General features: G+C 37.5%; 1 protein-coding gene across 4 annotated transcripts in view; it reads right to left on the bottom strand.

The window, feature by feature from the left end:
• CFAP20DC (CFAP20 domain containing) overlaps positions 1–27,538 on the bottom strand; it is a 207,892-nt gene that overhangs the window by 77,278 nt on the left and 103,076 nt on the right. For 3 of the 4 annotated variants that reach the window (XM_058678488.1, XM_058678489.1, XM_058678491.1), the window contains 6 exons: positions 24,249–24,413; positions 13,713–13,849; positions 12,896–13,058; positions 11,435–11,548; positions 9,550–9,675; positions 5,621–5,955 (listed from right to left, as the gene is read on the bottom strand). In XM_058678488.1, the coding sequence (XP_058534471.1) occupies positions 5,621–5,955; positions 9,550–9,675; positions 11,435–11,548; positions 12,896–13,058; positions 13,713–13,849; positions 24,249–24,413 (1,040 nt within the window). The remainder of the gene's footprint in view (positions 1–5,620; positions 5,956–9,549; positions 9,676–11,434; positions 11,549–12,895; positions 13,059–13,712; positions 13,850–24,248; positions 24,414–27,538) is intronic. The other variant, XM_058678490.1, reaches the window with a different exon arrangement.

Raw genomic sequence — 27,538 nt, 5'->3', positions numbered from 1 at the left:
AGAGAGGAAGAGAGAAAGAGAGGAATATCTTCCCTCTGTTGAATCACTCCCCAAGCGGCCATAACGGCCAGATTTGCACCCACCTGAAGTCAGGAAGCCCTGAGCCTCCTCAGGGTCTCCCACATAGGTCCAGGGTCCTAAGGGTCCTAAGGCTTTGTGCTGTCTTCTACTGCTTTCCCAGGCCACAGGCAGGGAGCTGGATGGGAAGTGGGGCTTCTGGGATTAGAACTGGTGCCCATATGGGATCCCAGTGAAGTCAAGGTGAGGACTTTAGCCACTGGGCTACTGCGCCGGGTTCTTATGTTATTTTTATTGCAAAGTTAGATTTACAGAGAGGAGGAGAAATAGAGAGAAAGAGCTTACGTCCCTTGATCCACTCCCCAAGTGGCTGCAAAGGCTGTTGCTGAGCCAATCCAATGCCAGGAGCCTGGAAGCTTCTTCCAGGTTTCCCATGTGGGTGCAGGGTCCCAAGGCTTTGGGCCATCCTCTACTGCTTTCCCAAGCCACAAGCAGGGAGCTGGATGGGAAACGGGGATTAGAACTGGTGCCAACATGGGATCCTGGCTTGTACAAGGCAAGGACTTTAGCTGCTATGCTACTGGGCTCAGTCCTGTCCAGTCATTTTCACATTCTAATCATTTGTTCATCTACTTCTTAGAAGAACAAATAAAAACACTTTTGATTTAACTTAATATATTAAAAAAATTCTAGTTCTCTTGAACCATATGTCTTGTGGCCTTGGAAACATTTGTTTGTTAAATATTCAATCATGCCCCAGTGCCAGGAACATCAATAGAGTTTGCCTGATTAACTGTAGCACAGCGTATGTATGCCAAAGATGAGAATGATTTCCCCAAGGAGCCAGCACTGCCTTTGTTAAACTGTTTCTTAGAAGAACATGCAGATGGGCATTTGGGCAGTAATTTTTGAATGCACAAAATGGACTGCTCCTGCTGAGTTATAATTTTAAAAATATAATTTTAACGACTCTGAGGGCCACCTACTTGGAGCTGATGGGACCCAGGTTCTTTGTATCTCAAATTTAATGTTGAGTCAGGATGGAAGCCTGTTTCAGTCTTTGTGAGAGTGGATGATCATATTGATATTTCAATTCAGTTCCTAAAATTCAGTCCCCCAAAGAAAGAGTCTCACATAGCATTCTTAAAAATCTATATTAAAAAGCCAATGTGAAATATTCCAAACACACTTGTGATGGAAGTTTTGAATGCATGATTGAGATTGGATCAGCATATCTGTTTTTCTAAAACTTAGTCTTTGTGCTCTTAATTCATAATACTTACAAGTACTTCCTGCACAAACAGCTACCTGCAGCCAAGTGTTAATCAGTTAGGTACTTATCTTTCAGCAAAAATCATGGAATACCAGAAGCTAATCAGGTACTTTATAACCTTTACCTACCTGTAACAATACACACCCAACTCTTATGGACTAAAAGGGTTGCAGCTTTCATGGTGAAGAGCTTCAATAAAATAATAATAGACATGTAGATGTGAACAGTCTGAAGGACTATTTATTCATACAGAATAAATATTAAATTTGCCTGGTAGCTCTAGACAGTATGTTCTACTGTGACTTAGAATATACAGGACTAAAAATGCAAGACAACATACTAAAAAGACAGTTTTTCGCTTCTTTTTCCAATGTATAAATTGGCATTTTAAAGTTTTTAAAGGTTACAGAGAGATTTAAGTAGCCACATGAGGACTAAATATCCTTTCCGTAGTGTATATAGCAGAATGCATGAGAAAGCAATTCAAAATTGTTAGTCTGATATATATGAGTGGTTTACAGTATCATTCAGAAACAGATGCTAGGAGGAAAAGCACAAAATGAAGTAACTTAACCAGTATCTGCTAAAAAATACCTTGAAAGCAACAAGGCTACAAAAAGTCAAGAGGAAGAACTAAGTCAGTGCTTTTACTCTGTTGCTGCTACATTTGTCCTTTGTTTGGGTCCCGCAGAGTTACACGGAGAAGAGATATGGAAGTTTTCTAGCTGACTTGAATGCAGTCGGTTACCATGTGCCACAGAACTGGGGACCCAGAAATGTGTAATTTGGGAAGTCCCCACAATTCAATTCGGACTGTTATACAAAAGAAATTAGCTGGTCTACAAATACCTGCTTCTATGTGTGATGCACAGGTAGAACTTGGGGGAGACAATGCCAGTATTTCTAGATTAAAACTTAAGTTATGGGCCTGGCATGGAAGCCTAGTGGCTAAAGTCCTTGCCTTGTATTCGTCAGGATCCCATATGGGTGCCAATTTGTGTCCTGGTTGCTCCACTTCCCATCCAGCTCCCTGCCAGTGGCCTGGGAAAGCAGTGGAGGATGGCCCAAAGCCTGGGGACTCTATGCCTGAGTGGAAGACCTAGAAGAAGATCCTGGCTCCTGGCTCCTGGCTCCTGGCTTCAGATTGGTTCAACTCTGGCCATTGTGGCCACTTAGGGAGTGAACCAGCAGATGGAAGACCTTTCTGTCTTTCCTTCTCTCTGTATATCTGCCTTTCCAATAAAAATAAATAAATCTTTAAAGCTTAAATTAGGAGCACTAATAAAATATCAATACAAAACTATTTCAAATTGCAGACTAGGTGACCGTAGTAGACACTATGCATGGCACAGTGAAAGGCACAGCATCATGAGTTTGCTTCCTCCTGATGCTTAAGGACAGTGAAGGGCACACTGCTTCAACCATCTTCCTGAGATAATTTGTTTTACACAGCAGTCTTGATTTTGTACCTTACTGTGAGATATATTTCTAAGAGTGTGCTTTTTGAATAAGAAGTACAACTTTAAGTTAACTGAATATGAGTAATATTTGTATATAAAGCTGCTAGGAAATAAAACAAGCAGGGAAGAGTAAAACAAAGCATTTGCAAAAAATTAATACTTTTGAAGCTTTCATACAAAGATCTCACATGTGAATTAATTACCAGCGGCTTAGACCAGAAAGACAATGTATCATTGAAAGCTTATTTTAATTAGCCTCTACTATTATATGTGTACTTTTCTTCTATCATAATAACATGCTCTGATTTTGCCTAGTTTATATGCTACTGAATTAATCTAATTTCCCTTTAAAAATACTCAATGGTCTAACATCAAATACAGTGTTTTAATTACACGCTGTAAGCTTCAAACATAATAAGTAATAGAATTATTGCTCATTTGTATGCCATTATTTGTAACATAATATTATACTTTGTTTAAGTGTAATTATGTTATTCTAAGGATATAACTTCTTAAAATAATGCAGCTAGTAGTAAAAAGACCTCAATCAACTAATTTTTATTCCAAGATTGGATATCATAGACATTATAAATATGTAACCCAATTTCACGTTAGTTCATACAATTGATAAATGGGTGAAGATTTCGTATAGGAAAAGATGCTACCAAAAAGTTTATGAGGAGGCATTGGCACAATGGCTCAACCATGCCAACATCCCATATGGGCACTGGTGTGTGTCCCAGCTGCTATGCTTCCATCCATCCCCCTGTTTATGGCCTCAGAAAGCAGCAGAGGATGATCCAACACCTTGGATCCTGTAATTGTGGCAGAGACTCAGAGGAAGCTCCTGGCTTCTGGCCTCAGATTAGCTTAGCTCTGGCCACTGTGGCTATCTGGGAAATGAACCAGTGTATAGAAGATCTTTATCTTTGTCTCTGTAAATATGCGCTTCAAAAAAAGTAAATAAATCCTAAAAAGGGGAGAAAGAGAAGGAGGAGGAGGGGAAAAACTCCCATCAATTTGGTAAAGACCATCACTAATTCTAGAACTTGTTTCAATATAGTGCATATTTTTGTGGGTCCTATTTTATCTCTTGGTTCACGTCTTACCAGTCTTCCTAACCGCAAACTTCCCCAAACCTGATAATATAAGAAGCAGGTGTTAGCAACAAGATGGTCCCATCACAAATTCTAACTATGTGCTTCTGGTCATACTGATGGGCATGGCACAGGGGTAACCAGAAAGCCATGCCAGTAATGATACATGAAAAAATGTTAATCTCATGTAATTGTTAATACCTGCCTGCCTAATAAACATTGAATGCTGGTACCAGGGTAACTAGTAGCCAAAGAAACCCTATAAAGTTACACTAAGCTAAAATATTCAGCACTAACACTGATTTTGGAAATAAGCTTACTGTTTCAAGGTTTCCCTGCTTACAGATGGGCGAGGCAGATCTCTTATATGACATTACTTAATGTCAGTTCCCCAAAATGCTTTCCTTACAGGTTTCCAGAGAATGACCATTTCCTAGTGGTCATCAAAATGTCACTCTTTCAGTTCAATTCTTTTGAGTTAGATCAGGAAGAGGTGCTGGATATGCAGGAAAGAGACAGGCCTAACCTATTAACATGCTATGAGTTAATCAGAATAGTTCACCTACATCATGGAAGAACTGACAACTGTTTTTGCAGATTAATGCTACTAAGGGTGTAAGGGGCAAATGAATCCAACATTTCAAATGCTAGTATCAAATGTACTACTTATGGGTGAAGTGGGCTGCTGCAGTAGTTTGGTGTAATGAATTGTTTCATTAGGTTCAGAGGCAAGGATGAACATACTGTAAATAAAAGATGCTCCATGCACTTTGTTGAAAAACTCATTAAACACTGCAAAATAATAATTACTACCTAAATAATCCTACTGTAATCTCAACTGGCCTTGAGTGTGGGAGCTATGGACTTAATCTACTTTCCACTGCCCATAGGGAGATTCTCTGAGTTGCAGTCACTCTAGAAAAAGTTTTAATTATATAAATTTTTTTCTAATTATTTCTCTACAGAAATGATTTTTATATTTTTACTGATTCTGCTTTTTGATTTTTTTTTGTCTGAGAAATATAAATGGCTATCATCAAGATACACTAAAAGAACTTCCCATACCTACTCATTCCATTTGGGGGAAAATTATGTAGTAGGTCTTCAATAAATTTTTTCCAAACTGCATTCAGTTTCATTTTTAACAAGGATTTTAAGCAAACTTTTTCTCATGATTTTACTAATTTATAAGGTATATTTGTATTCTAAACAATTCCAAACAGAAAACCTTCTGTAAAGGAAGTCCCAGCACTAATTCATGATTCATTATCTAAACTTCAATCGGCACGGCTCTTGAAATGCTGGGACCATATGGAAAATAATGAGCCCTAATAGGTCTAAGGTGAAAAGATGGCAAGGGAGGAAGGAAGCCAGCAAACCGTCAATTCAGAATGCTTAGCAACTGCAACACAATCTCCCCAGAGATCGGGAACGATGTGTTCCCAATATTTTACTGGTCTTGCTGACATATATCTAAGCTATATATCAGTTCTTATTCTGAGAGACAAAGATTAGAATGAGAAAACAAAGACCAAAAAAACACCAAAATTGGCCTCTGTAATTAAAAAAGGAAATTGGCCAACTGTTAATAAAAAAGGTAGCAATTTAGAGTTACCATAACAACCAGATGCGAGTGTTGACTGACATGGTCATCTGCTGTGCTTTTACAAATAGTAGCTCATTTTCCCTCTTTGATTTCAAATAGTTTTAGTGCTTCTAGGAGCTAATGGGAGTAACTGATTCAGGCCTGTCTTACTCATCAAGCAGTGTACCTCTTCGCTGCTGTCAGCACTGTAAAAATCATCCTCCAGCTGGGTATCTCTCCTTGTCACACCGATGTCCTCGTTCAGATCCACAGCAAATGGGCACCCCTCAGGAGACACATTCGGAGTCTTTCCACGAGGCGCTGACCGTGGTCTTGATGAGAAGGTGAAAACGTCCTCTTGAATGCTCTGGGTTCTCTCTACCTGTAAGTCCTGTTCAATTTCCTGGCTGGTTGCTAGCCACAGGTGGGACGGCCTGCAGGAGTTGCCATCCAGAAGTGGGGACTCTGTGCTGCATGCCAAACGGGGAGCATGGTCGCCACTTCCAGGAAATATCCACTCATCTAACATTTAAAAAAGATGCCAAGAATTAGAATAATGTCCCATAAAAGTATTACTTCAGGCAAATAAGAAGTTATGGTTTCCTCCTGAAACAGATTTATCAAATGATGTAGAGGCCAGGGAAGGCAATTTATCCACCATTTTGTAATGTGCCCAATGCTGAGCCCATAGATCAATGAGGATAGCCACAGGCAACTCATTTGCACCTCCTCTCTAAGCTGAAACACTGGCCAGGAAATTTATAAATCTGTAATAATTATCACCTGTCTTGCAGCAAGTTCTTCATAACACAGTCTCATTAATCTGACAGTCCACAGGGGGAAAATCTTACAAATCTAAAAGATCTCAGTTTGTTGCATCTCCTTTTAACTGAAAGAGTATTTAAGGAGTTTCTTTAAACAAAATATATGGTCACTGTTCAGACTACAGATCAAATGGTAGACAGGGGCTGGTGCTCAGGCTCATCTTTTTCATGCAGGTGCTGGCAGCCCTTATGGAGAGCAGTTCTAGTCCTGGCTGCTCCACTTCCCATCCAGCTCCCTGTCTATGGCCTGGGAAAGCAGTATAGGACGGCCCAAAGCCTTGGGACCCTGCACCCACATGGGAGACCTAGAAGATGCTTTTGGCACCTGGCTTCAGATTCACTCAGCTCTAGCCATTGCTGCCATTTGGGGATTGAATCGGTGGATGGAAGATCTCTTTCTGTCTCCATTTCTCCTTCCTTCTGTGAAATTGCCCTTCAAATAAAAATAAGTATATTTTAAAATGTGCATATATGTGGTGGATAGTTTCTTTTTTCTCTGCATCTACTGTGAGAAACAGGGCAGCTCAGAGGCTTAAGTGAATGAATTGACTCAAGTAACAGTAAACCCACAGAAATATTTGTTCATCTAAGTGGTGGAACCTGCTGGGTGAATAGACTTTTATGAAAATATTTTTGCACATCGTTTTAAAGTACTGCATACCACCATTGAGATATATTTTTATAAAACTTTAAAAATTTTATAATCTTTGATACCCCAATTGAGATTGGATGACGATGTTCCAGGCAAATTGGAACAACAAATTTTTATAAGGAACATCATTAAAACCTTGCTTACTTTACTCTTCAAAGGAAAGAGTTTTTTCTCAACTTAGTCTCCATTTTCTTGGAATTTAGTGTTTTTTTTCCTGTATTATTTATTGATTTATTTAAAGATTTATTTATTTTTATTGCAAAGTCAAATACACAGAGAGAAGGAGAGACAGAGAGAAAGATCTTCCGTCCGATGATTTACTCCCTAAGTGATCACAACAGCCGGTGATGAACCGATCTGAAGCCAGGAGCCAGGAACTCTTCCGGGTCTCCCACACGGGTGCAGGGTCCCAAGGCTTTGGGCCGTCCTTGACTGCTTTCCCAGGCCACAAGCAGGGAGCTGGATGGTTAGTGGGGCCGCCAGGATTAGAACTGGCAACCATATGGGATCTTGGCGCATTTAAGACGAGGACTTTAGCCGTTAGGCCTCCCTCCCAACCCCCCCATCCCCCCGGGCCCTTCTGTTCTATTTAAATGGTAAAAACCTTGCAAGAATCTGTTTGGCAGAATCATGATGTAGATTTAGTAATTTATACTTGCCTCTTAAATCTTGCTATATTTATGATCAAGAAAAACAATTAACAGCAATCTAAGATTTGTCAATTCTAAAGTCTACACTGAATAAGCAAAGCAAAACAAACTAAAAACCCCTTCCAAACCTTTAATAAAAACTGATGGCAAATGAACTGTTTACACTGCATTAATTCATTAACCTAAGGCTACTATTATGTAACATAAACTGTGGTAAAAAAAAACCATAGATGTTTAGTTTTAAAATTTCATTTATGTATTTAAAAGGTGGTTAGAGGGGGAGAGATTGTGATCTTCCATCTGCTCTTTCCTCAAATGGCTGTTGGTAGTCAGGGAAGAACGAGGGTGAAGCCAGTAACCCTAGCTCCATCCAGGTCTCTAACATGGGTAGGAAGGGCCCAAAACTTGAGTGGTCCTGTGCTGCTTTCCCAGGTGCATTAGCAGGGAGCTGAATTTGGAAGAGGAGCTGCTGAGACTTGAACCCATATTAGACATCAGTGTGGCAGGTGGCACTTTAACCCATGCCACAAAACTGGCTCCAAATGAGTACTTCTTCATCTTCTTCTTCTTTTTTAAGATTTATTATTATTGTTATTATTGGGTGGAAGGCAGATTTACAGAAAGATGGAGATAGAGAGAGAAAGGTCTTCCATCCACTGGTTCACTTCCCAAGTGGCCACGATGGCCAGAATTGAGCTGATCCGAAGTCAGGAACCAGGAGCTTCTTCCAGGTCTTCCACTGTTTTCTTAGGCTACAAGCAGGGAGCTCGATGGGAAGTGGAGCAACGTGTATACAAATCAGCGCCCATATGGGATCCTGGTATATGCAAGATGAGGATTTAGCCACTAGGCTTCCGCACTGGGCCCCAAATGTAGACTTCTTAGGGAACATCTATGACGAGGGACAAGGCTCCCATATTTATCAGTGACAGAATCTGTAGGATCATGGCCACTGGCAGGCTGAATCTATCCTGTTTATTTTTACAAGGAGTATGGATGATCCTTAGTTACCATAGCTACAAACGAATGAAACGAATAGACTTACTAGACTTCTATATTCGACAGCAAACCTTTCTGCATGGTTTTAGGCACAGAGTAGATATTTTCTAAACATAGTAGTTGCTTTATGAATGCTGAAAAAATTTTCAAAACCCAGTGTGTTGCATTAAGCACATGAGTATGTAAAGCAAGCTGAAGTAAAAGGCAACTTCATTAGGTGATAAAACAATTGGTATGACCTACTGCCAAATATATTATTAACTGTCAAAAAGTCAAAGTAGAAGGAATGTTTTACAGCAAACTTACTCTAATTATCTGTGGACCACATGTTTTTTTCAGGATTATTATAGTTTTACCTCAAGTATTTCCATATCAATTGTAGTGAATAATTTGGTGTGTTTTCTTAGAAAAATATGTAAATTACTGTGTAATCACAATATTGCAGCAAACAAGATAAATGCAAGAATGATCACCTAAACATCTAATTAGTTTTTCTACACAGTCAAATTTGTGCTAGAGACTCTAATTGCGCCTAACATTTTAATGAAGGTTTCAACATTGCATAAATAAGACTGACAAACTACAAACAATTTTCATTTATTTTCCCCTTTCTCCTGCTCAAAAACAATTTGCCTTTGTAAAAGTAGCACACACCTGCTAGGCAAGATACGTAGATGGGCTCAAGGCTCTCAGCGCCCACCACGTCCATTCTAAAGCGAGCTGGAGAAATACAACAATACATCATCTTCGGGTAGAGTAACAGTGGCAAGGGAACACTTGGAAGTTTTAAACTTTGATTTATGACAGGACAATCAGTACACTACAACTTGAAAACACGCTTTCAGCCATTGATTTCTGACACAAAATTAAGATGTAACAAACGGAAATTCACAGAACATTGAAATGCTTATCAAAAGTACTGGGTTTGAAATATTTGGCAAAATGTTTGCTTTTTAATTATTAGCAAATATGGCGTAGAAAGGATGCCAACCTGCTGGATCAGATGCCAGGGGCTCTGCGGTGCAGGGCGTCATCCCCGCCGTGCTTTCCTGGGTCCCAGTCGCCAGGAGGGATGGCGCTTTATCTCCTTCCTTCTTGTCATTTCCTGAAGAACTTCCTTGATGGGAACAAATATTTTCCACTCAATTATTTCTTTAGGTATTGATTAAAAAGTAATTCTTTGAAGAATGGTATTATTTTGGCACTTTCCTGCTTGATTCTTGAAAAGCAAATCACAGGCAGGAATACAGATTCTATGCATTTCTTTGTCTCAGCACAGTGCCTAAAGCTTCACCTTAAAATTCTTTGATATTTGCACAGGGACATTTTAGCCGTAAGTTTTATAATACGTGATAAAAGGAATTCAAAAGCCCATATAATTTTTAAAGTGTCTTATTTTTTTCTCCTGGGTTCCACATAAAATGGACTGTTTTCTTTAAATTATAATTCTTACTAAATATGAATCATTTAGATCAAGTTATTTCCCTCAGCACTTTAAGAAAATGACCCTGGTGTTACTGAATTAATATTCTATCTATCTATTTATAAAAAAATAAGGTGAAGCAAGCAAACAAGCTGAATTTTAGCCTGAAAATCTTATATTTGAAAATCACATTAAGAGATATAAGGATGACACATTTGGGTTGGATTTAGAACAGACTAATACATGTGTATACAAATCTATATACACATCTCAACTTCAGTATTTAAAAGAATAACTGTAATAGCCATCTCTATTTTTCTAATACTTTATTGGCTACAAAGACTTCAATCTATTTTTTTAAAAGATTTATTTATTTTTATTGGAAAATCAGATATACAGAGAGAAGGAGAGACAGAGAGGAAGATCTTCTGTCTGCTGATTCACTCCACAAATGGCCTTAATGGCTGAAGCTGAGCCAATCTGAAGTCAGGAGCCAGGAGCTTTTTATGAGTCTTCCACATGAGTTCAGGGTTCTAAGACTTTGGGCCGTCCTCGACTGCTTTCCCAGGCCACCAGGAGGGAGTTGGACGGGAAGCGGGGCTGCCAGGATTAGAACTGGCATCCATATGGGATACTGATGCGTTCAAAGCGAGGACTTTAACCACTAGGCTATACCACCAGACCCTTCAATCTATTCTTAAAAGATTTATTTCAAAGGCAGAGTGATAGGGAAATGTAGAAGGAGAAAAAGAGAAAGAGGGTCCCTCTGCTGGTTTAATACCCGAATGCCTGCCAAGCCAATGCCAGGCCAGGAAGTCCATCTAGGTGATCCACATAGCTGCCAGGAACCCATGTACTTGGCCATGGGCATCTGCTCTCTTCAGGTGCGTTAGCAGGAAACAGGATTGCAAGCATGGAGATACTGTGACTCACATCAGGCACTCTGATTTGGGACATGGATGTCCAACAGATGGCTTCATCCGCAATGACACAACTGACAATCCTAATGTTTAATTTTCAAACTGTGTTATATCATATGCTGAAGAATCCAGAGGGAGAGGCAGCAAGGGCAAAAAAACAAACCAACCTGAACAGAGTCCAATTTAAAAGAAAAAACACAAATGAAATATGAAAACTTTCACTGAAGTCAGCAGGCAGGAACTTCCTCTATCACATTTGGGACATTTAAAAAAAATAACGTAAGCTTATTCAACCTCTGAGTGTCAAACTAGAGTCCTTTATTCCTGCGGTACTGTCTACTTGAGCCATCAGATCGGAAAGGGCTCTAGAGCAATTCTTTTGCTGAAAATTTGACTTCCATACTATCTGTAGAACAGAGTTTATATTTTAAATGAATTCAATCATAATCCTTTGAAATTCACAACCTGCAAAGAGATACTCCATGGTCCTAACTAGCGCTCAGATGGAAGGTGGTACTGAAACGGTGCCTTACCGCCGGGTGTATCTGTCCTTTCCCTGCTGGTACCTTTTAACCGGAATCTTCTTCTGTTTATCTTATCTGCTGATGGTTCTTCAGGGGGATGTGGATTCATAACGGGTAGAATGGCTGGTACGTTTTCATATCAAAGAACAAAAGCCAGAAGTGAAATGACTATATTGCTTGAAATAACTCAGTAAACACAATTGTCGCTGTTGTGAAAACATTCACGTATCATTCTGACATCACTTGAAACTGTCTTCCTTAAAGGAGACAAGTGTTTATTCTGATTCCAATATTAGAATCATATCAGGCTTTTAAAATTACTGATATATTTTACTCCTTAATACCTTAATAGAGAACTCTAAGTATTTAATTAATCATGCAAAATACTAAATTCAAACATCAGAAAAGTCAAACTGACAGCCAGTACACAAAAATCACTTCTTTAAAAGAGAAAGTGTAGGTAAGTGCTTTGTTTTATAAGAAAAACAATCAAGAGTTTAGAGCAGTTTCTAGTAAAACACTGAAGAACTAAAGCCAAAGCTGCAGAAAAACTCTTCAAGAAGCTTAAGTTTGTAATACATGCAATCATGTGCATGCCATTCATGGCAGCATTTACTACTGACCGACCACTTGTAACATGTGATTCCCTTACTCTGTTTTTCTCACTGAAGCCTCACAATTACCCTGAGAGCAGTGGTTTAGCCCTCACTACTGCCAGTGACACTATTACCTATATCTCCAATCTACAGAGGATGAACCGGAAGCTCGGAGTTTGGGAAACTTGATCAAGGCTTCATAGAGAAAGGTACAGCTGTGTCTGGATGTCTGTGGTATATTCCCTATGTCTGTCTATACTCCATAAGGGATATTATCTGCAACAGTGAGCACCAATTCATAAACCAAATAAAATTGAAAGAGTCTTCTTTTCACTAACGTCAGGCCAGAAAGGGTGAAAAATTGACAGTGAATTGGAAGTCTTGGCTTCTTTCTCTGTTGGTTCTGGTTTCTAATTCCTTGAAGATGCAAATCACTCTACTTCTCTGGTAGCCTTGAATTTTCAATCTGTAAAATGGCTGAAAGCCCTTTCCACACTCACAGGGCTGCCTTTGTATCAATGACAGAAAAAAGAACACTTCACAAATTAATGACATTAATGAAAAGATGAAATTAAGCTAACAAAACCAAAAATGTCCATGTAGTTTCCAAAATTTTGCAATAGTGGGTTTTTATTTTATTTCCATATTAGTTCTCATGAAGTTTGCAAAGTATGACAGCAATTTGAGGTAAGTTAATAGAATGAGAATTTCCAGAAGAATTCTGAATACATGTCAATAACCCACCATTCCAGTCATTATTAAATGCTAATTTTCTGAACTTCAGATCTAGTCATAAATACAACTTTCTGACTACACAAGAAAATGTCTCACTATTTTCACTAGCTATCAGTCTTTATGCATGATTCTTCCTTACCATGAATAGGCACAGGCTGCCTTATTTGGCAAATGTTTTCTTTATCTCCTTGCTCCACACAGTCGGGTATCAGCAAGGGTGACTTCTCTGCATGGTTAACACATTTATCGACAGCAGACTGCTGGGATGATCGGTGATTTCTGGATCCAACAGATTTTAGTGTCTAAGGAAATGAAATTACCTATACATTTCAAAATATAGGAATTAAATTTCTTTCCTATAGAATCTGTACAGGAAAATGAGTATTTGGGCAAAGAGTAAGGGGAAAAAACCTAGAGGAAATGAGGTCCAAAAATGATGGGTAGAGAAATTTCTGCTGCAAATTAGCAATGGGAAGAGAAAAAAAAACAATGTGAGATGAAATAGAAGACAACCAGTTCTCCTAGGCGCACTAATTAAAGTGTGCTCATTAGCCATATTCCACCTTCAGTAGGAAGGAGCTGCATTAAAAATCACTGTGTATGTCGGAAATTGAGGAAATTAAAAATAAACATGGCATTTGAGAATCTGTTCAACGTAAGGCAGCTGGTGGGGATCCAGCTCCTTTGCAGGAGATGGCACAAGTGCCCACATCTTCTTGCCTGTAAGTTCTGTGAATGTTTAACGAAAAACGTACTTGGAAACGTTAATGATGTTGACAATGACAACAAGGAAATAGTTTGATTCCTTTTAAGATGTTGCATTTCTGTTTCAAACATATTTCAGCTTTCTGCTTTTGGCATGCTGTTTCTCCCCCTCCCACAGGGGGAAGAAGCCCTTCCCTTCTCTGGCCACCAGACCACCGCACTTACATAACCTGTTCCAGTCTTGCTCCTACCTCACTGGATAGCTTCATGTTATTCCTTCTGCCGGACAGTGGAGGAGGTCCAAGAACTCTGGATCCAAAGGCGATATGACAAACATCTTGACTTCTACTGCCCCACAAGCTACCTGCTCCTCTGTTAATGAACTGATCTGTTTTGTTAAAAGAAGGTAAACAGTTCATTAGTGGGTGTGATGACAAACACCAGGTTAAGTTATTTCTGAAAGTTAAGGCCCAGGTCCCACAGGACCCAGATCACCGGTCCTGCTGCAACACATACGGAAGATGCAGATGCTGAGATCCCCGCCAGCTCTATCAGAGCAGTACAATTAGAATGTTGAGGAGGGGGGCAGTCAGGACACTTTGAACAATTCCCTCAAGTAACTTTCATACTTAGCTTTTGAAAGGCAGAGCAGCTGAGAGAATGAGATGTTCCATCTGCTTGTTCATTCCCCAAATGCCTGCCAACAGCTGGGATTGCCCAGACTCAAGCCAAAGGCCTGGGACTCCATTTGGGTCTCCTTACATGCGGTGGTAGAGATTCAGCTATTTGAACCATCCCCTGCTCCCTGCCTGAGTATACACTAGCAGGGCAATGGAACTGGAAGCCAAGCCACGACTTGAACCCAGCCCCTCTGATATGGAATGTGGCTGTCTTAACTGCTGAGTAAAATACCTACCACAGTACTCATCATTTGACAACTTTCGCATTTCTATTCAAAAACAATAAATTAAAAAGGAGAAACTTTTGATTCAAATAACTGCCAAGGATAATTTTCTTGATGTTCTTCATATTTCTCCTCTGTATGTAAGTTCTTCCCAATCAATTCAACCTGTCTGGATTAGGAAGAACTCCATATATTTGGTACTGCATCTCCTCCAAATGCTGAACTGAATATAGTACATGATAGGCAACAGACACATCCTCCCTCAAATACAGATAATATCCAAGGTTAAGAACAGGACTTTTATGGAGGGAAGGATTTCAGAAATCATACCTACACAGTTCCAGCTGTATTTTGACAAAACAGATATATTAACTGGTTTATAGTTTCTGACCAAAGATTAACTGCCAAATATCTTGAATTTCCTAAAAAAGAATTTGTTTAGCAGCAGACAACACTGACTAAAGAACCTTAATTTGATATGTTATTATCACCTAAATCACATAAAATTAGAAGTTATTCTACAGTTTGTAGGAGGCATTTCCGTGGGGTGTCTTTTTGTATCTTTTTAAGATTTACACATTAGTAGGAGGTAATTTACCACACTGTATTTAACTTTAAAATTTAAAAATCTTTACACATTTTGGCACTCTTTCACACAATAAATTTTGCATAGCAGTGTACCAATACTATTTAGTAAGTCATTAATCATGTGTAAATTACAATTAAAACCCCAACTCCTAAAGCATATTTTACTTAGATAGTTGTTTATAATCACATTATCATAGTTGTTTCTAGAAACATGTATAACGCTATGTATCTTATTATAACAGGGTCCTAATTAAAATCTACAGGGAAACATAATTTAAGCCTTTGGTTTCTAAAATAAAAAGTAGAGGGGACAATGTTTCTCTAATGAGATACATCTTAAGAAAACTACAAGCAGAAACACGTCTTGAATTCTAAAAGAAGCTCTTTTAAGAGCTGATATCAATATGCATAATATAAGGTTAAAAATCAAGATTGGATGAAAGTCATGCTCTAGGCATTTCATTTTCTTGCTTTTATAGAAAATGAACTTGGTGTAGGTCAGACATATTACCATTAATTATTTTGCTATTTTACTGAGGGGTACACGCCTTTGTAGTTGGATTGCAAAACCTCAGGGCCTTACTCTAATTGTCTTTTAGAAAAATAAACATTCTTTTTTTTTTGTCTTAGGATACAATGTTGTAATTATTATAGACATTTAAGTTTTCAGAGTTTTCAAAGCTTAACCAGAAAAACTTACTGAATTTTCAACTCTAATCAACTGAAGGGTCATGTTCAAGGCTTATATTTATTATCTACCAATCAAATCAGAATTAAACCTGGTACCCAAAGTGAGACTTCGAACTATATTTTTATTTTAGTGTGTATGGGTGGTTATGAAGAATATGAAAAATCACAAAAAAAGGCTGGTTCAGTGTAGCAATATTATTTTAGACAAGGTCCTTAACCTTTCACTGATAAGATTGGAATAATGTAGATACTCAAGGCATTTTTGTGCTACCTTATATGAAACAAGGAATGTAACCCGTTAACTGTTCTGCCCCTTAAGTTATGATGCCTCATAAATGTTGTATGAATTTCTTCCATCTTAAATGGTATTTAACAGTTTATACTCTTTGTTCACTGTGATTTACGCCTTCCTTTGTTATTTTAGTAGTGACTGGGCAGGTATCCTGAGCAGGTACAGCTCCAGGCACAAAGGAAGACCAGGAAGTAAGATGAACAGTAACTTCCTGCCAAGACCCCTAAGTTTTTGGGGGAAGACAGATGTTAAAACAGGTTATGCGGGTCCTGTGCAGTAGCCTAGTGGCTACAGTCCTTGCCTTGCATGCGCCAGGATCCCATACAGGTGCTGGTTTGTGTCCCAGTTGCTCTACTTCCCTTCCAGCTCCCTGCCTGTGTCAAGGATGGTCCAAAGCCTTGGGACCCTCCACTCACGTGGGAGACCCAGAGAAGGCTCCTAGCTTCGGATTAGTTTAGTTCCAGCTGTTGGGACAATTTGGGGAATAAATCAGTGGATGGAGGATCTCTGTCTCTCCTTCGCTCTGCCAATCTGCCTTTCCAATAAAAATAAATAAATTTTTAAAAATGGTAATGATAAATAATTACTTGAGTATAATTGTGATAAAATCTATTGAAGGGACAGATCAAACGGGGTAGAAGTGTGGCATGGTACACTCCAGTGTCAGGGATATGACATTCAACTTGAACTACAGAGTTGACAGAGACTGGATCTCCACACAGTTTTACCATTTCTATAGGTGAAGAAACCATGATGCACAATGTTTGAAGATCTGTCTACACTCAGAACAGGAGCTCAGAACCCAGTGTTCCAACACCGCTGGGTGCCGTTTTACCATATATGTCACTACCCTTGGTGAACCAAGAGTAACATCCAGGAATTTCTTCCATCTTCACTATTGATCTTCAATGCAAGTCTGTATTCTGACTTAAATGAAAACCTTGGTTTTCTATCTGAAAAATGGGCTTATTCAGTGACAATAGAGGTAAATACACAGACTTCATGAATAAATAAGTTACTGCATGTGATGAGAGCTAATGGAGGACAGAACATGAGAGTATAACATTCCTTTTTGGAGGGCAAAGCCAAGGCAGGGGGACAAGAAATGGCCTCAGGGCTTCAGCAAGTAATGTGTGCATGACAAGCTGGATCATGAAAAATGTGGGAGAATTGGGGCTAATTGCAGAGTCTATATCAATACAAGCTATTTTAATTAGAAAAAAATTTCAGACTTGGAGGGCTTTAGTCTGTAAATCCTGGAAGCATGTGGAAAAAAGGGATAGGTAAATGGCTAAAGCAGGAAGGATTTTGAGATTAAAATTAGGTTTCAACTTCTGCAAATAATTAAAACCAGTACTTTATCTTATTAAAAAAAACTTAAGATATTTTTGAAAGACAATAAAATAATATTAAACACTAAAATTAGAGTATCTCTCTTGTATAGTAGGGCCTTAGACAATGAAAAAAAACTTTCTGGTTTAAAGTTAGGATATGTCAACAAGATAAGAAGTAATAAAACACAGGATATTAATTTCTTCTCAAACAATTTATTAAAAGTCAGAAGTAGCCTAATTTTTGTTCTTTACTCACAATGAGCAAAGAAACCAGTTTTATGAAGGAAATCATTTTATTATCTCAAAAATGATGCATCTGGATAATGAGAATGGTGCATTTTGAATAAAGAGAATACTTTTTTATAGGCTTGCCTAGCTAATATTTCGTTATTTGGACCTGAAAATACAGCAATTTCCAGTACTGTAGGAAGACTTCTCAGGAAGATGATACTTAAACTAGTAAGATTGCTGCAAGGCAGTCAACTGGTAGAACAGAATATTCCTGTGAAACATGATCCCCAGGGCACATCTCAGTTCTAATGCTCACCAATTCCTTGCTCTTTGCCAGCCTCCACATCATCCACCAGATCATGATGATGATAATATCCACAGAAAAGGATATGAGAAAGAGTTACATGAGAAAAGTTAGGTGAGCGGTCTAGTGCCTGAAACACGGTAAAATTTACTAAACATCATCATGGTGATGAGTTGTCCAGAAATGCCCTTATCTGCTCAAGTCCCTAGCTAGCATTTCATTCACTTATTTAATTACTCAAACAAGAAGTATTTACTGAGCTCTGATAAATGCTTAACATTGAGTAACTAAGGGATATAATAATAAATAGGAGTCCTGTGGTATTAAAATTCACATTCAAGTGAAGATGACTGCAAACGCATTTAAGTAAAAAAGGAAATACTAGGTCTAATAATTTCTGGGTTAAAAGTGAAAATGTGACAGAAGGAGTGTCTTGCATAACAGGGGCTACTGGAAGTCATGGATGATTGTAGCCCCAAGTTTTCCACTAGTAAAAATGTAAAAATTGACATTCCAATTAAAATATTTCAAAATTCCTAACATAGTGTAGATAAGTCTCATATGTTGCTCTACTATGCTGTGCATATTAATGTTGTTCAAATATATATTTACAGATTTTATTTTGGAATGAGATTTGGATATATCTCATTATTTTGCCTGAAAGTACTGATAATTACAGATAAATTCCAATTTTTAGAATATTCTGGAATATCAAAAAGCACAAAGAAACAAGAAGTGTCATACAAGTGCTCTAACATTACAGTTCGTATTATATATAAATCATGGATACCAGTAAAGTTTAACTTCACTAGTATAAAGAAGGATATGATATTAGAAGCAGAAATCTAATCTCTTTAGTCCAGTCTCCACTAGTGCCTGTTCCCAAAGGTGGCTACTGAATTTTTTTGTATTTTCTTGAAAAAATTAAATGCATGTTATGCCTTGGTGACTGTCTTTATTCACATCAGTGTAGTCACACTGAAACAGTACTCAAAGTTTCCATCTGTTACTATCCCTGCTTGGAGCTCTTTCCAGAACATCACTGGTAGAACCTAACGCCAGTAAGACTGGCCCACATGAATAAAAACACCAACAACACTTGTTGGCGAGGATGTGGGGAAAAGGGAACCCTACTCCACTGCTGGTGGGGCTGCAGGCTGGTACAGCCTCTATGGAAATCAGTATGGAGAACATTCAAACAACTCAAAATCAATATACCGTATGATCCAGCAATAGCACTCCTAGGAATATATCCAGAACACTTGTTTTATAAGAAACCAACATGCACTCCTATGCTCATAGCAGCACAATCAGTAATTGCAAAAACATGGAAGCAGCCAAAATGCCCATCAACAGAGGATTGGATAAGAAAGTTATGGTTCATCTACTCCATGGAATACTACTCAGCTATTAAAAAAAACAAAATGCAGTTCTTTGTGGCCAAATGGGCCAAACTGGAAACCATAATGCTAAGGGAAATGAGCCAATCCCAAAAGGTTAAATACCACATGTTTGCCTTAATTTAACATGATATGATGTTATGTATAACATGTTATGTTGTGTATGTTATATGTTGTGTATAAACTAAAATTGAAATGTCAATGAGGTGGTCACAGAAGGTGGTTAAGAACTCGCATTTACTTTTAACATATTGGTTACTCATTACTATGTCAATTAATTCCATAATGATGTAAATTTTTGCTGATGGTATGTTGGAGCTTTTAATTGATCGGGATGATACTCTGCTGGCTCTGTCTTCAGAGCAGAGAGGGTCTCCCTAAGAAGCCGTTGAACTTGACTGGACAATAAGATGCTGGACTCTATGTTTGGTATATGCTTGCAATGGGGGAATCTCAACTGAACTTGAACTGTGGTTATGCAACAAGGTGGAGGAATCCACCATGGTGGGAGGTTTTGGGGAGGGGTGGGGAGAACCCAAGTACCTATGAAACTGTGTCACATAATACAATGTAATTAATGAATTAAAAATAATAAATAATAAAAAAAATTAAAAAAAAACATCACTGGTAGAGCAGATTATTTTTCTACAGCTGCAGAATATCCTATTATGTGGCCAGTCATTTCCATATCATACACAAGCAGTTTATCTCCAGATTTGATAACAAGTATTACTGTGAAAAGTAACTAAAAAAATGCAAAGGTTGGTATAAGGCAGCCCTGCAAAAGTTAACAAATTATTTGTTATTAAATGCATTTTATTTAAAATTATGCTTCATACTATTAATGTTGATATTTGGCACAAAGTTCACAGAAAAACTAAAACTACTACATAAGTATTTGGTGACATCATTGCTACAACAGATTTCACAGATACAAATCAATGCTTACACTAAATTCCTTTCACACTTAAAACAATTTCAAATGAAGGAATCTGACCATTTATGTTTTATTTTTATGAAGACAAGCAAAGAATACATACAAGTGTTAGATGACTGAGTTAATTTTGAATTATCATTAGACATTGGAATTTAAAATCGTGCGATCCTTTTAACCAGTAATCAATTCTAAGACAAGGCTAACCAAAGGTCTTACTTTAGAAAACAAATACATTAAACAATACATTGGCTATTTTTTTCTCTAAAATCAGAATCTATTTCTTTTGAGGTTCTTCTACTTCACAATACATGTTATTACTTGATTTGAATCTTGATTTCATAGTGTGGAACCCAAAGAGGCAATTCTAATTCATCAATGCCAAAGACAGATGATTATTTCACGTTTTTTATGGTATGCATTAATTTATCCATTTCAATTGTGCTAGGAGTTGGGGCTGTCAGCCTCATCTTACTTAAAAAGGAGTAAAAACCCAGTAAGACTGTTTCTGCGGGAAGGAAGGCCCACTGGGAAATTGCCTTCTAATTTTTAAGTAAATTACTCGTTTTGATTTGTACTTAGTGGACCACTGCTTCTTGTCATTAGTAGCTGCAGGCTCATATTCAAAAACCAGACTTCGTTCTCTGGTTGAATTAAATTGGGGTCTCATTAATGAGAAGATTATTATCAGATTCCACAGTCCTTGGTGGACTAACGGTCGTTAGCTAATATGTAAATGGAATTGACAAAGTGAACAGTGTGCATGTGTGGCATTTGGGCAACACTGTTTGGGGGAAACACAATTATTAATTTCATTTTAAGTATTACTGAACAAGTTAAATGACTTTAAACAAAGTACACTCCAAAACAATTAAAGTTTCAAGGTTTATTCTCGGGTTTGTATGAAAATTCTAGAAAGCATACAATGGAACAGCTACTTCTTTCTCTAGAGGCATCCTTGAGATTTTTCAATATGTACACTCAGAATAAAACATCACAATTTACATGAGTACTAAAATACTCAGTTATAATAGCAAGTAGTCATTTTCCCATATGGTTTCAATCTTATCCCTGGGAGTCTATTTTCAGAAAGACACAAAAACAATGTTTTCAATTAAGAAATATTTCCTGGCTTTTTCATGAAAAAAAAAAAAAAAAGAGCCTGTCTTTGGGCATCATTCATTAGCTACATCTTTTAAATAAAACAGCTTAGTAGTTATCCACACATCTACTTAAAATTGGCCCACAAATGGAAAAATCAGTGATTGAAAAGCACAGAAAGAGGTCCAGAAAGTACAATGTATGTTCATGCTTACGTGCAATTAAATTTACTTATGAGTAACAATAAATCCTACGTTTACAAATAAATAAATGTAATTTGGATTCACTGGGCAACACTTTTGAAAAGTGTTATTAGACGATAATTACACATTTTCTGTATATTTGACTCAAGCTGACATTATTATACATTGAAATTGCATTTGTGGAATTTGCAAAACAGAATATCCTCTGTGTAAACTGCATTCAAATATAGTCTTTGAAAAAGTTTGTTTAGTTATAACATTCAGTTAATGATGCAATTAATATTTCTTAAAATCCTCCTTTAATCTAACATAAGTATCTTTGAACTTCAAACAAAAAAGAGTTAGATTATCTGTTATATAGTCTTGCATTTTATTTAAAGACGTAATTAGTTCCAAAACCATTAACCTAGAGAGAACAACACTTAGAATTGCAAAGTTATCTGACATGTTTTACAGATTAGTCATTTCTGCTATTGAGTTATCACACTATAGTAGATGTAGATAGAGTATATGTTATTAAAACTGCTTTTTTTTCATTTCTTTCTATGTTGAATTCTCCATTGAAATTGAATTGTGACCCAAAGCGTCTACATAAGTAGCTGTGGGAAAAGTGAGACTTTTTCTCCTTTGTATTTATTTTTCTAAGTGAACAGGGATTTCATATATTTTTTCTCTCTAAATATGGTATACATAACACATACACAAATTCTCCCTATATGTGCCTCATTATTACAGAAAAAAAAATCTTGCCCAAAGTTGGTACCTTTCCAAGTAGGTAAGGTGCATGGATTGTTTTCATTATACATTCTCTCTACCTTCATTTAAGTTTCAAAATCTCACACAAGACTAAAAATGGAGTGCCCACTTAGACGCTGTCCTTTGCCAGAGATTATACTGAAAAAGTTACAAATCAGGTCTCAACTCTCTAGGTATATATAATTGATGATTTATAATGCTCATGAAAACTGACATGAAGAAAATCTCTCTCAAAATAAATGAACATGTGATGAATATATCAAGGCAAGTAAGTTTGTTTCTGCAATTTCATCATAGTTAGATCCATTTTTCTGGTTCTATTCTGACCTGCCTCAAACTTGGGATGACCTCTCAACCCCATGACAGTCAACATGTTCTGCCAGTTTTTCCCCTGGATTTCTCCCCAGGGCCACTGTTGGTACTTGCACAGGCCCTTGCCAGTCTGGGCCGGGCCATGTGACACAGCCTAGCTGACTGCAAAGAGATCTGAGTTGTACTCATTTCTGCTCTCACTGGACTTCAAAATTCCCCTTGCATCCTGCTATCAAATTCAGTTTCTTCAAAGGTACCTCTTTCTTGTCTTTAGAAACATGAAGCACTCTCTTTTGTTGTTTCAGCACCCTCTGTTTACTCAGCCCCTATGAATTCCCTGGGAAATTTACCCTCGGATGCTGCTTTCCTTTGCTTAAGTCATTCTGCCGCATCTTACACTTCCATAACGATCTTGTTTACTTATTTATTGTAGATACTTATAGGGGCATACTTTGAATAGCTGTAAAATCTTCTTTCCAGATAAATGATCTTTACAAAATGTCTGCAGCCTTCTCACATACAAGGAGTGAAGAACTGCATGGTATCTTGGAGAACTTGAAAAAGTTCAAGGAAAAGGGCAATACAAATATAAATCTATTTTGCTGCAAAATATTTTTGAAAATCTGTGCACACTTTGTTCACAACAGACATGAAAACCCCTCATGGGCATGGATCTCAAATTTTCAGCATGAAAATTAACTTATGTTTAATTCCATTTTTCAACAAACTTGAAGTGCATTTTCACAGAGGCTTAAAAAAACCCTGATTAGTTTAATTTGGCCCACATAGAGTTTCCAACGTTTTTACACAATATTTTAAAATACGCAGTATTTATGATGAACAGATCTGGTGAGAGTGGGTCGACACTGGTTGGAGCTAAAGTACAGCTACCTCTTCCAGCTTGAGTATAAGCCTCCAGTAGGCCACAGCCCTTACCATTCCCTAGAGCCCCCTTTTAGGAGCTTGGCGTTGTCATTTACAGTATCACTTATTGCAGTATTGCTGTTAGTAGGAGAACACTTAGTAGAACTATGTATTAGCGAAACACTTCTTTGAAGCACCATCTCTCCTTCCTCCAACCCACTCCCCACTATTGAACCTGCAAATATTCTTATGTGACTGGGCTGTGTGTTCTCTCTTACATGTAGACTTTTTTTTTTTAATTTTTAGTTTTTAAAGACTTGCTCTGAATTCTGAATAGTGATTTTTACAGACTGGGAAGGGTGGGAGGAGAGAGACTGGGAGAGGCTGATTAAAGGGTTCTATTCATACAGGAGTAATAGCTCCCAGCAATCCTCAGCAAGGTATGAGGAGTCCAGTTCACAGTAATATCTTGTCAACTATATGGAGGTGGACATGGAAAAGGGTAAGGAAATAGAAACGTTAATTATGTTGACCACTCAACTGGGTTCATTTTATGTCATTAGAATGTTTTAAAGTGTTGCACTGTGCCCCAAAAAGATATTAATCAAAAATTAAATAAAAAGTTTAAAGATTTTCAAGTGATATTCAAAAATATGGGAAAAACGTTCTTAGGTGTAAAATATCAAAGTAACCAGCCCACTTTATTCATTCACTTTATCTTCCTGGCTTCAGTAGTGACCTGTGTTTTCATTCCATTGCAAGGTGTTTGGCCAGGACTGCGTAAGAGCTAAGGATACAGAAAAATGAGGGGCGGCACCCTCTTTACAAAGATGCAGTCAGATTACACTTACAGTGTGTATGTCTGTGTACGTACCTGATTCTGCTGAACTCAGAGGATGACCTCCAAATTTTATCTCTGTTTGGCGGAGTTTGGTCATGTTGAGCAGCAGTGTGACATGGGGCACATCTCGTGCTAGTTGGCAGCTTCGGGGAATAACGTCAGTAGGTTCATCTGTTGGAAACGGAACACCATATACAGCTGGAAGTAAAGACAAACATTCATTTCCAAAATGTAAGCCATCTCTTCTAAATGGACATGTCCTGCAAATGAGGCTAATTATAGTAAGACACGTTTGTGAGTTACTTACTCTTTTGATCTAGATTGACTTGTCTGTAAAATGAGCAGCACCATTTTCCTGCTCATTTCCTAGAGTTGGGAAGATTCAATGACACAAATCTATAACACATGGAACAGGTTCAGAGAGCTGTGGACCAGGGGAATATTCAGTGGAAATATTTCTCAACTGTTTTTCAGTAGTAGAGGTACCACATCACAGAACTAGCTTTGCTATATTCTGGTTAAGATTTTTGGAGTACCTCCTCTCACTCATATAAGGCCAACAAGTATAATGACCATACAGGATTATGTAGGCAACCCACAGCCACTTACAGGACTTGGTAAATTTTAATGTTCCATTTTTGAAATAAATTTAGATTTCTAAGAGGTTAAAAAGAAATAGTAAAGCAAAAAAGAGTAAAAGGAAAGTTCTCCATATACCATTTTCTCAGTTTCCCCTGATGCTAACATGTTGTTTGAATACTTGAAAAAAGTTTACTAAAAAGTAGCCTTTAATTTCATTCATATATAAGAGATATTTCACTTTTCTTGTTAGTAAATTTTCTGTTCAAGCTCTTAATCTTTTTTACTACAAGTGCACTTTTCCTTATTTATTTAAATGAACTGTTTTCCAATGGTGAATATATTAAATGTTGTCACTTAGAGCAGGGAGAATAAAAAGTAAAAAGCAATTTTACTGTACATATCAAAGGCCTTACAATTGTTCACACCATTTTACTAATTTTATTTCACAAATGTGAAGTAAAAAAATTAGAAATTAGAAACTGAGAAATTTTAGTAAATTATTATTTCTAAATTTCCAAAAATTTCTAATTTCTAATGACAAAATAACTAGAAGGAAATTTATCAAAAAGTAAAATATTTTTAATCCTTCATTATATATGTATATATGTGTGTGTGTGTGTGATTTAAAAACAAGCTTATCTATTTATTTGAACAGTATAATTACAGAGGAAGGGAGTGAAAGAGGGAGGGAAAGAGAGAGAGGAGAGAGGGAGGGAGACATTTTCTATCACAGGTTGACTCCCCAGATGCCCACAGGAGTTGGGGATGGACCAGTTTGAAGCCAGCAGCCAGGGACTCCACCTGGGTCTTGCAAGTGAATGGAAGGGATCCAAGCAGTGGGGACCATCACTGTTGTTTTCTGCACATTAAGCAAGGAGCTGGGCCAGAAGTATAGTAGCTAGGACTTGAACTGAGCACTCCTACAGGGAGACATCAGACATCGCAAGAGGGAGTTTAACACACTGTGCCTCAACTCTCACATCTATTTGTTTTGATTTATTAGTAAAAATTTTTAATTTTAAAATGTATTGATGGCCGCTGGTTCTAATCCCGGCAGCTCCACTTCCTCTCTATCTCTCCTCCTCTCAGTATATCTGACTTTGTAATAAAAATAAAATAAATCTAAAAAAAAAATGTATTGAAAAACTTGTATATATACTACATACGTGAATGCGCATAGTAAGAAAAATTCAACCAGTCTTCCCTCAAAAAACACCCTTATGTAAGTTCTTACATTTATAAAATTAAATGATGTTTAAAAAGATTTCTGTGCACCTGAGCCATGTTTTTCTAATTGGATCCTAATGTCCTAATCTAGAAAAGGAAAGTGAATCAGTTAAGCAAAAACTTAGGGACTCACTGGCAATATGATAATGGTTCTTAAGTGTCTTGATGCTCTAGACACTTAAAATGCACTAAATGGATACACATTATTTTCCAGGTGTTCTCTGGCCATCCATTCTTTGTCACTGACATTTAGAAAATCAAATCAAATAATTGAGTAAATAATTGTTAGAGGAAACATTTAGAAAAATAACTACAGCAGCTGAAGTCTCTATTTAATATGTCAGTTTAAACTCCTCTGAGGCCGAAAGAGACGTGGCTTTCATATCAGTGCCAACATTGGCAAACCATAATTTTTTATTAAGAGATGGAAACTCTGAAGGACAACACGAACGTGAAACAAAACGCTGAATTCTAAATCCTAAAAAGGGAAATCATGTAACCTATGTCTGAGAGGGTTCTTGTGAGCAGTATAGGATATAAAACCAAAGGAGCTTGAAATGTACCCAGCACAAAATTTCACTGGTTACCTGGGAAGGGACAGACAGACAGCAAATCTCTGGATCCTATAGATCTTAAAGCTCAGATGGAAGACAGAACAAGGTAGAGTGCTAAAAACTTCATTCTGAATCTTGCAGGAACAAGGTTCATATGCAAATCAGATTTCAAACTAAAAGGCTCCAATCCCCTCTGTGCCATTGTTCTTTTTTATGTAACTACTTTTCCTTTATACCCATCATTATTTAACTACTTACTGGGTTGTTCTTTGGCAGAAACTGCAGATAATATATAAAACACGGACATTGAAATTTTATCAACTGTATTTTAAAAATGAAGAGTAATGATTAAGATCTAACAACTACTGGTTCTCAAATGTTCTCTGGCATTTCATGAGCATCTACTTGGAAACGGCTTTAATCTCATTTTGGGGAAAGGAGAACAATGAAGAAACTTCCATTAGCCAACAGTGAGATGTTCTACAGATTAAAAATAGAAGCTAATTCTCTTCCTCACCTCAAGCTACCCCTTTCTTCACCTCCAGTTAGTAACCCATTTAATTTTATTTTTAGCATTTGCAGATTATTTTTAAAATAAGGATTAATTCTTAACAGAGAGCTTATTAAAAAAAAAAGAGCACTGAACTAGAGCATGACCTGTCTTAATTCACGCATTTACTCATTCTATTGCTCAGCCTCTATTATGAGCTCATTTCTTGTGCTTGTACTACATACGATGCACCGTGTACAGGCTGGGACTCTAGGCAGGGGCCAATAGTACCCTGTCCTTGCATTCTTGAAGACAAAACAAATCAAACCACAAATAATTTCAATTCTGTTAAGTGTTCTGAAGAAAAAGTTCAAAACGGTAAAAGAACACAAATGCTGCCAGATCAAATTTCATCTAAGGACACACAAGCTGCACAGGCAGTGGTCTACTGAAATGGGGTGACTGATGGC

Source organism: Ochotona princeps, chromosome 21, assembly GCF_030435755.1.
Source record: "Ochotona princeps isolate mOchPri1 chromosome 21, mOchPri1.hap1, whole genome shotgun sequence".
In the NCBI taxonomy this organism is placed as follows: Eukaryota; Metazoa; Chordata; class Mammalia; order Lagomorpha; family Ochotonidae; genus Ochotona; species Ochotona princeps.
This window is presented reverse-complemented; position numbering and strand designations above follow the sequence as displayed.